The sequence below is a fragment of the Lycorma delicatula genome, chromosome 2 (genome assembly GCF_047948215.1).
Source record: "Lycorma delicatula isolate Av1 chromosome 2, ASM4794821v1, whole genome shotgun sequence".
Classification (NCBI taxonomy): Eukaryota; Metazoa; Arthropoda; class Insecta; order Hemiptera; family Fulgoridae; genus Lycorma; species Lycorma delicatula.
In genome coordinates, this window is record NC_134456.1 from 178,049,196 (window position 1) to 178,063,502 (window position 14,307).

Below are 14,307 nucleotides of genomic sequence, written 5' to 3' on the forward strand. Positions count from 1 at the left end.
TTGCCTTCGGGTTATTGCACAGAAATCATTTCATTTTGAGTAGTCCCTTTCACATTGTAAGAGTTGATAGAAATTTTCTGACCCCATGCCAGATACAGACATTATGTATGTTAACTTTTCCACTAAAATTAAATGCTGATAATAATGCTCATCACTTAATACAATACAATCAAGAAATCTGTTAACTTAATGACGCAACATTTTGATTGCAAAGTTGGCACGAACAACATAGTCTGCAGGCATCAAAGCCTGTAACACCTGTTAATGGTATGGGCATATATGTAACTGTTCCCTTAAAACATAAAAGTGTCATCTTACAAAAGCTGCACTTGGCTCCATACAAAAAAAAAAGATACAAGATCCAACCACAAGATGTTAGTTTGCAGCTAGCCTTAAATCAACACTCTACACCTAATCCAAGAGATATTATAACAAATTAATAGCCTGAAAAGAATATATAAATATATATAAATAAAATCAATAACTACATTATATGCATACATTAATAAACAAGAAAAACTATTGTTAATTTTGTTAAGTAAACTGTAATTTATACAACAATGTAAGTTATACAACAATTTATGATTATTTGGAATTTAAATTGTGTTTCCTGGAAGAAATAATAATGTATTCAGTAGATTTCAATGTCACTGATATTTTACAATGAAGGTGCTTAACATCACAAGTGATTTCTCCCCAAGTTATCTACAAATTTAAAATGCTAAGTTTTGCTTATTCTAAAGAAAATTTATGAAAGCATGTACTCACTTTTATCTACAATAGAAATGACAGAAGCAATTATTTCATTTTTAATGGATTACTGCATAATACAAAGTACATTTAATATACATTTCTGTAATGAAAACAGCAAATGTTACGCACTTAAAACTTAAGAACCAATGTTTTTTTTTTCAAAACTTCAATGAAAATTGTCTGCAGTCAAGTATACATAAGGGTAACAATTTAATATTCTATAAAATAAATTTATTAAAATTGTATGAACCATGTTTATCCAACATAATTATGAGATTTATCTTTTCTTTAACGTAGGAAATAATTACATTTCTCAGTAATTTCATTAAATTGCTAGCTGGATCTAAAGCAGTACAAAAAAATTGTAATTGGTCTACTTGAAAGTTTTTTTTTTTTTTTTTTTTGTCTTCAGTCATTTGACTGGTTTGATGCAGCTCTCCAAGATTCCCTATCTAGTGCTAGTCGTTTCATTTCAGTATACCCTCTACATCCTACATCCCCAACAATTTGTTTTACATACTCCAAACGTGGCCTGCCTACACAATTTTTCCCTTCTACCTGTCCTTCCAATATTAAAGCGACTATTCCAGGATGCCTTAGTATGTGGCCTATAAGTCTGTCTCTTCTTTTAACTATATTCTTCCAAATGCTTCTTTCTTCATCTATTTGCCGCAATACCTCTTCATTTGTCACTTTATCCACCCATCTGATTTTTAACATTCTCCTATAGCACCACATTTCAAAAGCTTCTAATCTTTTCTTCTCAGATACTCCGATTGTCCAAGTTTCACTTCCATATAAAGCGACACTCCAAACATACACTTTCAAAAATCTTTTCCTGACATTTAAATTAATTTTTGATGTAAACAAATTATATTTCTTACTGAAGGCTCGTTTAGCTTGTGCTATTCGGCATTTTATATCGCTCCTGCTTCGTCCATCTTTAGTAATTTTACTTCCCAAATAACAAAATTCTTCTACCTCCATAATCTTTTCTCCTCCTATTTTCACATTCAGTGGTCGATCTTTGTTATTTCTACTACATTTCATTACTTTTGTTTTGTTCTTGTTTATTTTCATGCGATAGTTCTTGCGTAGGACTTCATCTATGCCGTTCATTGTTTCTTCTAAATCCTTTTTACTCTCGGCTAGAATTACTATATCATCAGCAAATCGTAGCATCTTTATCTTTTCACCTTGTACTGTTACTCCGAATCTAAATTGTTCTTTAACATCATTAACTGCTAGTTCCATGTAAAGATTAAAAAGTAACGGAGATAGGGAACATCCTTGTCGGACTCCCTTTCTTATTAGGGCTTCTTTCTTATGTTCTTCAATTGTTATTGTTGCTGTTTGGTTCCTGTACATGTTAGCAATTGTTCTTCTATCTCTGTATTTGAACCCTAATTTTTTTAAAATGCTGAACATTTTATTCCAATCTACGTTATTGAAAGCCTTTTCTAGGTCTATAAACGCCAAGTATGTTGGTTTGTTTTTCTTTAATCTTCCTTCTACTATTAATCTGAGGCCTAAAATTGCTTCCCTTGTCCCTATACTTTTCCTGAAACCAAATTGGTCTTCTCCTAACACTTCTTCCACTCTCCTCTCAATTCTTCTGTATAAAATTCTAGTTAAGATTTTTGATGCATGACTAGTTAAACTAATTGTTCTGTATTCTTCACATTTATCTGCCCCTGCTTTCTTTGGTATCACAACTATAACACTTTTTTTGAAGTCTGACGGAAATTCCCCTTTTTCATAAATATTACACACCAGTTTGTATAATCTATCAATCGCTTCCTCACCTGCACTGCGCAGTAATTCTACAGGTATTCCGTCTATTCCAGGAGCCTTTCTGCCATTTAAATCTTTTAATGCTCTCTTAAATTCAGATCTCAGTATTGTTTCTCCCATTTCATCCTCCTCAACTTCCTCTTCTTCCTCTATAACACCATTTTCTAATTCATTTCCTCCGTATAACTCTTCAATATATTCCACCCATCTATCGACTTTACCTTTCGTATTATATATTGGTGTACCATCTTTGTTTAACACATTATTAGATTTTAATTTATGTACCCCAAAATTTTCCTTAACTTTCCTGTATGCTCCGTCAATTTTACCAATGTTCATTTCTCTTTCCACTTCTGAACACTTTTCTTTAATCCACTCTTCTTTCGCCAGTTTGCATTTCCTATTTATAGCATTTCTTAATTGCCGATAGTTCCTTTTACTTTCTTCATCATTAGCATTCTTATATTTTCTACGTTCATCCATCAGCTGCAATATATCGTCTGAAACCCAAGGTTTTCTACCAGTTCTCTTTATTCCGCCTAAGTTTGCTTCAGCTGATTTAAGAATTTCCTTTTTAACATTCTCCCATTCTTCTTCTACATTTTCTACCATATCTTTTTTACTCAGACCTCTTGCGATGTCCTCCTCAAAAATCTTCTTTACCTCCTCTTCCTCAAGCTTCTCTAAATTCCACCGATTCATCTGACAACTTTTCTTCAGGTTTTTAAACCCCAATCTACATTTCATTATCACCAAATTATGGTCGCTATCAATGTCTGCTCCAGGGTAAGTTTTGCAGTCAACGAGTTGATTTCTAAATCTTTGCTTAACCATGATATAATCTATCTGATACCTTCCAGTATCGCCTGGCTTTTTCCAAGTGTATATTCTTCTATTATGATTTTTAAATTGGGTGTTGGCAATTACTAAATTATACTTCGTGCAAAACTCTATAAGTCGGTCCCCTCTTTCATTCCTTTTGCCCAGCCCGTATTCACCCACTATATTTCCTTCCTTGCCTTTTCCAATGCTTGCATTCCAATCTCCAACTATTATTAAATTTTCATCTCCCTTTACGTGTTTAATTGCTTCATCAATCTCTTCGTATACACACTCTACCTCATCATCATCATGGGCGCTTGTAGGCATATAAACGTTAACAATCGTTGTCGGTTTAGGTTTTGATTTTATCCTTATTACAATGATTCTATCGCTATGCGTTTTGAAATACTCCACTCTCCTCCCTATCTTCTTGTTCATCACGAAACCTACTCCTGCCTGCCCATTATTTGACGCTGAGTTAATTGCTCTAAAATCACCTGACCAAAAGTCGCCTTCCTCTTCCCACCGAACCTCACTAATTCCTACTATATCCACATTCACCCTATCTATTTCCCTTTTTAAATTTTCTAGCCTACCAACCTTTTTTAAGCTTCTAACATTCCACGCTCCGACTCGTAGAATGTTATTTTTTAATTTTCTGGTGACCCCTTCCTTAGTAGTCCCCACCCGGAGATCCGAACAGGGGACTATTTTACCTCCGGAATATTTTACCAAGGAAGGCGCCTCCATTGTTGCTATGTGAAAATGCAGAGAGCCACATTTTCTTGGAAAAAAAGCAGCTGTAGTTTTCCATTGCTTTAAGCTGCGCAGTACTCAGAGGACTGAGTGATGTTGATACGGCCGTTTAAGTCATTGTGACTCACGCCCCTAACAACTACTGAAAGAGCTGCTGCCCTCTTTCAGGAATCATTCCTTAGTCTGGCTCTCAACAGATACCTCTCCGATATGGTTGCACCTTCGGTCCAGCTACTCTGTATCCCTGAGCACTCAAGCCCCCTCACCAACGGCAAGGTCTCATGATTCATAGAGGAGGACTTGAAAGTAAAGTAGTAAATTTTGTTGACATTGAACAAATGTGTGTATCTACATTGACACATGTACATCATAGTGACATTGTACATTTTTAATGTATTCATCACTGAAATTTTGTAAAGTAAAGAAGCATAACTAAATTCAATGAAAACTGCAATGCAAAATATTCTAACTGCCTTATTCTCATGCCTATTTGTTCCAAAAGAGATTAAAGTTAAATTATATTGAAAAAACTATCAGAAATAAAAAAACAAAAATAAATATTTTGTTTGCCTTTTGCAACTTGACTGATTGATGCAAAAGTTATTTCTCTTCTGTGTCAACCTCTAGCCTCAACATACTTCTTGCATCCTACACCCTTAATTATCTATCATAAATTATAATTTTTGTTTCCTTCATGATCTTATCCTCTACACTTCTAGATTAAATTCACCAACTCTAGATGACTCGAGTTTCCATGCTTTTTCTGAAACCAAAATAGTCTTCATTTAGTGGATCTATATTTTATTTTATTCTTGTACAAACTATTCAGTTAAAAGACATGAACATGATATATTAATCCATAATGCAATGATTCTCATACTTACCTGCTTCTGCCTCCTTTGAAATAGAAAAGTACAATGCTGTTATTGAAAATTCTTCACTTTCCTAAAATTTACTTTATTGTCTTATTTCAATTAGATTACATCTGAACTTTCATAATGGTTTTAATCAATTTCTTTTTCCTCCTCTAGCACATAATTTTCCCCTCTTCCATGTAATCTGTCTCATATTAGTTATATTTTTTCCGAAACATCAGCCTTTTGTTTGGACCTCTTATATACGAAAAATCTGACTTACTTTCCTTAAAATTGTCTTTCACATTTCTATTGATTCATGAAACCTACATTAAATTTAAACAGATGTTATCTTTAATGTAATTTTTGAAAAGAGTTAAATTTCATTCTCCTGCTTTGTGATATAAAAGTTATTCATTTGTAAGATTCAAAGTTAGGAAAAATGCAATAGTTTCATTAACATGTATGAACTCATTTTTAAAATCAACATTTTTTTTAATATTAAAAAAAAATTGAATTTAAAAGTTTTCTATTTCAATAACTACTGTCAAGCATGTGCCTAACTTTATTCAAGAAAAAAAATAAAGGCTTAATATATCACATTCATAAACTTAAATTTTAAAATATTATATACTTAAAATACATTTAAATTTTAAATTGCTAGAAATATACTTAAAATAAAAAAAAGATTAAAAACAGAACATGACATGATTATGCATGATAAATAATTTGTGTTAAAGCCATGACAAAAAAAATATACTTAAAATAAAAAAAGATTAAAAACAGAACATGACATGATTATGCATGATAAATAATTTGTGTTAAAGCCATGACAAAAAACAATTTTATTTTTCAGGAGAACATCTTAGATGAGAAAAATCAGTTAATTCCAGTAACTTTATCAATAACAGCAACACACCTTACATCAATAAACATCGTGGGATTTCCAGCTGATGCATATTCCTTTGGTGTCCACCTATTGATTACATACATAAGCAGCCTTCTTTTATATCCACTCATAACAGATTTATATTTCTCTGTTTTCTTTAAACTGGGACTTCAGTCACCAAATCAGGTAAAGTAAATGATTCATTATATTAATTAATAAATTATAAAATATTTCTCTACTCCAATTAAAATTGACTATAAAGCTAGTAAACCAACATAAAAGCACTATTACCAGATAGCAACTACGCTCATTAGTCAAGAGATATTAACAGCAGAGTTTAAAGTACAGACCATACAGTAAAGATTGACTGCAGCTCTAATTAGTACTAGTATAATTAATTAATTAATATCAATAAATAATAATTACACATTACATAGTATTTATCATTTTAAAGTTGATTAGTAATCATATTAAATCATCTTCTTGTGAGAGTTTTTGACAGTAAAATATTTTCTCCTTGCAGAAAATCTTATTAATCTTCAATGTATATATAAAATATCTGTTGCAATCAATACAATATTTATTCAGTGGGTACCCTCTGTTAAACATAAATTATAATTATGCTGCTTTGAAGAATACATTTTATACTTAATTTTTTTTAAATTATTCTTCAATTTTTTTTTTCATTCTGTTTCCTTAATGACTTTTATCACCTGTTTCCTTTGTTTTTGTAAAAGCCAAAATTTAATAACACTTTCTCAAGCAAATTTCTTTCTCTAGAGAGAAAAGCACACATTCTGCTTGCATTCAGGCCTACAATAAAAATATGTTTTTATAACTGTGCATTAAGTGTTAGTGGCTCTTTTTTTTTTGCAAACAGACCATCAAAGTATCACGCATCTTACTTATCTGACTTCTTTTTGCTTCCAAGAATTTCTTCATCTGTTCTGATTTGACAATTTTTTATTCTTCAATCCACTTCCTACACTGGTCTTTTTCTGTGCCACAGATAAGTTCAGATTGTACCAGAACTTCCTAAATTCAACTCTTAAAAATGTTTTGAGTTAAATTAAATTTTTCCATTTTTATTTTCATTTGTTGGATGGAACCCTGCTGGTTTTTATATTTTCAAATTTTATCAAAAATTGTTTTCTTCATTCTAGATTCATTCTTCCTCATCATATGTCCAGGAAATCGTTATCTTCTTTTACTAAAATCTATTTCTATATACTGATATTTTGATAAACTTCTTTGTTTGATCTAATTTATAAGTACTTTAGCCTTTTTTAGGTCTGTATATTTATTTGTAGATTCTTTCTTCCATTTTTAATATTTTTTTTTTTTTTAGATTGGTTAAGTTTATTGTCTCCATACTATAAAGAATGACAGATTTGGGAAAAATGTATTATAAAGTCTAATATTGGTATTGATGGATAATTCATTTTTGTTATAAACATTTTTAATTAAAAATGCTACTTTTTCTAGTTTTGCCAGTTTACTTTCTAAAGAGGTTTTGTCTGTTCCATTATAGCTGATTATTACTCCTAAATATTTTGGTTTTCTAATTCCTGAAAGAAGGCAGCAGAGCTCTTTCAGTAGTTGTTAAGGTCGTAAGTCAGGAGGACTTAATCAGCCATATCAACATCACTCAATCTTCTGAGTACTGCACTGCTGAAAGCAATGGAAAACCACAGCTGTTTTTTTTTTTTCAAGAAAATGTAGCTAGAATATGTGTACAAAGAAATTGATAAAGCAATTAAACACATAAAAGGAGATGAAAATGTAATAATAATTGGAGATTGGAATGCAAGCATTGAAAAAGGATAGCTTAATTACTTACTAATGAATCAAAAATCTTAACTAGAATTCTGAATAGAAGAATTGAGAGGAGAGTGGAAAAAGTGTTATGAGAAGATCAATTTGGTTTCAGGAAAAGAATAGGGGCAAAGGAAGCAATTTTAGCACTCAGATTAATAATAGAAGGAAGGTTAAAGAAAAACAAACCAACATACTTGGCATTTATAGACTTCAAAAAGGTATTTGATAATGTAGACTGGAATAGAATGTTATGGTTTACAGCCGATGATTTGATTGGCTTCATGTTACCATACGAAGCCAACTGGCGAGCTGTTGATGGATTTGCTAAAACCATGTTAAGAAGGAAGACTGAGGAAGAACGTCGACTAGGACGCGAGTAGGGGGGTATGGGCTGGACAGCCCCAGCCAGGAGGGCCGGGAGACCACGGCGTGTCGGTTTCGTTGTATGGCTGCTGCGGAATCCAAGCAAAACTGTAGTGGGGAAGAACAAGAAACAAAATGGGGAAACCAAAGAAGGAAAAAGGGTGAGGGAATTATAAGAAATAATAATTCAAAAGATCTAGTTGCGCCGGGCTGACCAGCCATGCCGGTCACACAGCCGGTACGCGGGGAGGCTCGGACGCAGTATGAACACGCTCCTGGGCTGTGTATACTTAATTGGATGACCGGCTCAGGAATGTAGGGATAAAAAAAGGTCAACAATTAACTTTTCACAAAATACCTACCTTAGTCTGGAATTTCACCTACCCAATAAACAAACAAAAAAAAAATCAACGTAACCTAACCAAACATAACCTAAGCTCGCGCTTACCTCGTTTAAACAATTTTAAATATACAAATTGGCAGCCTTTCGGAATTACCCCCGTAAAATTTTCGTATGTTTTTAACGATATATACTTGTAAAATTGTGCATTATTAAAATGATTAGATAAAATTACTTTGAAGAAACGAGCGTATAATTAAAAATGCATACAATATAGTTTTAAATGTAACATTTATTAGAAATCATAATTACAATTACTTTTATAATCACGATACATACTTATCTTACTAAACGATAATTATACTACAGGATAAAACTCACTAATACGTTGAAGTATCAAATTAAATTTTTCTCATCCTTATGTGGGCGACGACAAAGAAATTCACGTAAATAAGAATCCACCAAAGATTGCATCATTGTTAAATATTTAACATTAGACCAGGTTAGCGAGCGAAGCTAGCATAGTTTATGTTGATATACAAGTTTCCGAACTAAATTTCTGTAGTCGATACAAGTAGCGCTATCTCTCTGACAACCAAGGAACTATGTAGTACGATGGCTGACGAGTGTGTGTACAAAATTTCAACACGTTTCGTCACTCCAGTCTCGAGTTATATTTGGCCGCGTTCGGTGATGAAGCTGCATCTCTCACTACAACATACACGTGGTAGATGGTTTAAAGACAGTAGTGTCGTTGGATGACGACGAACGAAGAGGGAGGCCATCTACAGCTGTTCACGACGAAAACGTTGCAAAAGGCTCATGCAACTGGTCAAATTGTCCCAACAGGTCAAACCGTGAATTTTAAATTCTATTTGGAAGTAATGAAACGTTTGATGCTCGAATTTGGCTCACGTACCGGGATCCGGGCAGTTGGACTCTCTTGCACGACAATGCCTTGGCACACATAGCAACGCAACAATTTTAACACGTTATTACGCCGCAAATCAAATCACTCGTCTTATCCCACCCACCCTATACATCCGACTTGGCTTCAGCAGACTATTTTTTGTTCCCAAAGCTCAAGTTGAAGATGAAAGGCCGCCTTTTTCGACGACATTGAAGCCATCCAAAGGGCTTGCACCAAATTGAAGGCGATTCCACAAAGTGATTTCGACAAGGCGTTTGATAGGCTCCACCGGCACTGCAATGAGCGTATAACTAGAGAAGGATTCTATGTACAGAGCTGAAGTAAATTCGTTTATCTTAAGTCTGTTTTTTTATTTAATTTAGTTCGAGAACTTTTTAGTCATACTGTGTACGTACAGTTCATCATATATAGTTTAAAAAAAAAAAATACAAAAATTTTGCAGGATAAATTTTGAAAGAGTAACTACAAATTATATACAACTTAAATATATTTTTCAAATTATTTGTACTATTGTAACTCCTTTATTTCATTACTATAAAAAGTTTTAAGTCATGCAGTCCTACAGTGGAAAAGGATAGCATATTTTTTATTGCAGTTTAACAAACAACCCTTTTGGTGCTATTAAAAAGGATCCAGTTTTTTTTTTTATATATTGCAAAAGTTAGTTTCACAGCTAAATGTATATTCTAATGTTGTAACTGGATCACATAAAACACGGACACTACTAAATTTACAATTTTAAGGGATGGACTGACAAAAAATTGCTGTAATGCAATTCATAGAATGCACTAGTGACATCTGTACTGAATTTCAAGCTTCTATCAAAACAAGTATAGACGATAAATAGAAATTAGGAAATTTAGCTCTTAGGGATAATATTATGGTAAGTTCCAAGACTTACAGTAGATAAACTTTGCTCATCTAAGGAATTTTAATTAATAGGAACTATTTAAAACTAATTAATTAATAAATAGACTAAATGAATTAATTAATAGGAATTTTCTAAGGAGAAATTTTGCTCACTCTAAATTCATGACAAATTTTACTTTTTCATCCCAGCCAGAGTAAGATTTCTATTTCTGAGGATTTCACTCACTTCCTCTCCCTAGAGTATGAGTTAAGAAAAATTTTCTTAGCTGTCTTAACTGTAGCACACACCTGCAAGAAATATTTGTGTTACCTTATGCTTCCAACAATTCAATTTTTGACATCTGCTTCCAACTTCTATTTAATATAACCCCGTAGGGGATGGTAACCAAAATAGCACTTTCTTACTTAGATAGCCCTTTGGGAAAATTTATTACATTAAATTTCACCATTTTAGCTATCCAAGAAATAGAAAAAATAGTATTATTATACTCCTACATCAGTTTACAATAAAACCATTGTGTACAGAAATAAGTATATTTATACACATCCAACAGTCTTATTAGTACACACTAATACCATTCCTCAGAAAAAACAAAGATTTCCCAAACAGATTGTTGAAAAATTAACAAATATTTTACTGCACAATTGTTCATATAATAAGAAAGCTTAAACCTAAGATGTAGATCACACTTTTACATAAATAATTTCCAAATAAGGAAAAATCACTATTTACCTTTGAGTCAAACTCATATATGTCTGAATTAAACACTTATAATTCTGTTATCATAAAATTTTTGTTTAGTTAAAAATATACTGTGACTAGATCAGTAAGAATATATATATATATTTATTTATTTATTCATAGTAGCAAATGCAGCCTGATGCCCTATCACACACTATTCCCCTAAATTTTTATGTTGTTGGTGAAAAATGAATTTATTGTATTAAATTTTTTTTCAGTATTTGGAAAGACGATATAATTATACAGTGAAGTGTATAGAATTATTATATTTTTGCTTAGCATTTACACTTAACTCATGTGTAAATCTATACATTACAGCTTTAGTATTTCATTCTGTGACTGAAACATCAATAGAAAAGTGCATAATAGTATTAAGTACCATAAGTGCCTTTTATTCTACTGTTGGAGGTGTAAGAGCAAATACTGCATCAGACATATTCCAGGTAGGTATAACACAGTCCTAATCATACCATTTAATATACAACAACATGCAGATTCAAAAAGATTATGTCTCAAGAAATAATATTTATTTCAAAATTTACACTTTTTCTTTTTTGAAAATGCATCTACAAAATGTAAATATTAAAAAAAAAATTTTTAGTTATATATCTTTTATATGATTGCACTACATAAACTAATTGCAAGTATTTATATATAATTGTTACAGTTTTAATGAATAAAAATTGAAACAAATATTTTCTTTACTCTAGTTTAAGGTTCCTCGGGATGAGGAACCTTAAACAAGAGAAATATAAACAGAATGTAGTGAGTGAATAAATGTTTTTTGGAGAAGAGTATCTGGAAAGACTATGTGAGATACAGAAATAAAATTATCAAAAATAACTGGCACTAGCTGTAAACTCCTTACAACTTGATAGTTCCATTTCTTATATATTACCTCAGCAAGAAACAACCTCAAAATTAAAGATGTGCAGGAGTAATAAAATGCCAACAAGCAAAGCCACACTTAATAACTAACTGGTTCTTGTAAGGTAACAAATTTAAATAATGCTGGATACAGTTTCTCGGCATGCTGTTGGTATTGTTAGGAGGATTAAAGGCCTGGCTAGGCACTTCAGCCATTAATCTTATTGAGCAGCCTAAAAAAACATTAAATAAACAAATTCTATGAGTCCATTCATAAGCAGCTCCCTAAACTACTCGTTCTGAGGTCTCTAAGTTCTTGTTACTGGATAGCACCAAGGAATACTGTTTCTATTATTAAGATCCTGAAATTTTCAACATAGAGAACTTAGAAGAGTCAAATGCTATACTCTATTATTATACTACAAGATACTAAGAGGGCTGAATAGTTGAAAAAAGTAAGTAGAAATAATTTAAGAACAAAATCAAATTGAAAAAAAATAAGCAGACTGAAAAAAATCAGGAGTAAGACCAATTTATTGCTGGACTGACTCGATTACAAAAGAAATTAGATGAAGGGACAGAGATATGAGCAGAGTACTTGAACAAAAATAATTCCTGTTTTAAAAGAGTTGAAAAACATTGTTAAGCCAAACCCAAAATAATCTTTAGCTCTTGAGATTTTATTTGCATTCTTTAATGCTTGTATCCCACAAATATAATAAAGAATTTAAGTATATCTTCTTATCAAATGAGATCCTTTTAGTATTCATCAGACCATAATTCCATTACTCTCTTTCCTCTGACAATTTGCATCACTCTGTTGTGAAGTAAATGATAATTTTGAATACAATCCAGTTTTTCCAATATTTCCCACAATATTTTTTATTCTCTACAATAATCATTGCTGCCTTCGGTCATTGCTTTGATCTCCAAGAAAGTTTTTTAGATGTACTTCTCTAAATGCATTATGCTGTTTTTATAATATTTTTCAATTTTTGATAATCCAGTGTCTTTCAATAACCCACTTAAAATTGACAAATGTTGCTCCAGAGTCCATTGCATTACAGAAGACATCAATCAGATCATATTTGATAAATGAATTGTCAAATAGTAAGTTTTCCATGTAATTTTTAATTTAACTGTCAAAAATATATCAAAATATTCCGAAATACATCAAATATTCAATCTCATTTTCCCCAGACCTTAGACAAAGGTGATTAACAACGTGTAATAGAATAAGTTTGTTTCAATAATAGATAAAACTGGAGAATCATACTTTAATAGAAAAATTTGACAAACTTGTTCCAAACACAGTAAATACTATTCTATTCACTAGTTAACTTTATTGTTCAATTCTGTTGAATTACAATTTATATATTTCAGTACTTGTCCATTTTTTATTCACCTTGATAGATCAACACAATCAAAATGTGTAAACCTACTTTTATTTAAATTATGGAAATGAACCTATTTTTCATGCATGTTATTTTGAAAACTTTTAATAACAAATTTAAAAATTTACTCACTTACTAATTAAATGAAATTGTGCTTTCAAAAAAATGTTATCAAAGCTAATTTTTTATGTAAACATCTTAATTCATCACAAGCCTGTGCATGAGAATACATTAAATTTTTAGTAATATAAAATGTTTATATATATATATTACCTGCAATTTAAAACCAAAACCTTCCAGATGAAAGGTAGAGAAACTACCACTACAACAGAGGTAAGCAGTCATGTGCTCATTACTTTAGGATACATAGTAGGTACATAATAGCTTAAAAATTATCTCTTGGAAACACAATTCCACATATTTGGAAAGAGAGTCTTTTTTCTTTTTATAATGTATCTTTTATACTATTTTTTTGTTTTTCAGTTTATTATATTCTTTGGAGTATTTTTACTTATTTTAATTACGGCTCAAATTAATAGTAAAGGCATGCTTTCAATTCTTGATACATCAAACAAACAAGGACGCTTAGACATTTTTAAGTGAGTTACAAAATTTTAGTTATTTACAAAATCTATACGTTATCAATCTTATAGATTCAAATATTAGTAAAATGATTGTACAAACAAATTTTATTGAGAAAATTTTTTAAAAGAATCAAATGCTCATTCTATTAAACAGGTGAGGTAAGTAACTGATTTCATCCATTAGCCATGAATGCATGAATGTGCATGCAAATATGTTGATGTGACTTCAGTAACTCTACTAATCAAAGCTGTTCAGTCAATCAAAACATACCTATAAAAACACTATTTCTTCTTTTAAAAAAATGTTATTTGTATTTACATTAATATGTATATCTTCGTTTATGAGTTACAAGATCATGTAATCATTTTAAAACAAAATTCTGTATAGAATCGCATTCTTTTTATTGTTCTAACGCATCCATACCGAAACACAAATTTCAAAAGCTTATTCGCGCGACAACCGTGGACACAACTCGTCACCTTCTTCAGCTATTATCTAATCGTCTTCTCCTATGGCTTCTACGATCTTA

At 31.4% G+C, this 14,307-nt stretch overlaps 1 protein-coding gene across 4 annotated transcripts in view; it reads left to right on the forward strand.

Annotated features, from left to right (window-relative positions):
- The window catches only part of LOC142319454 (putative sodium-dependent multivitamin transporter), a 75,111-nt gene that overhangs the window by 34,780 nt on the left and 26,024 nt on the right, over positions 1 to 14,307 (forward strand). For 3 of the 4 annotated variants that reach the window (XM_075356762.1, XM_075356764.1, XM_075356763.1), the window contains exons 3-5: positions 5,836 to 6,054; positions 11,151 to 11,375; positions 13,677 to 13,792. In XM_075356762.1, coding sequence (XP_075212877.1) covers positions 5,836 to 6,054; positions 11,151 to 11,375; positions 13,677 to 13,792 — 560 coding nt within the window. The remainder of the gene's footprint in view (positions 1 to 5,835; positions 6,055 to 11,150; positions 11,376 to 13,676; positions 13,793 to 14,307) is intronic. The other variant, XM_075356765.1, reaches the window with a different exon arrangement.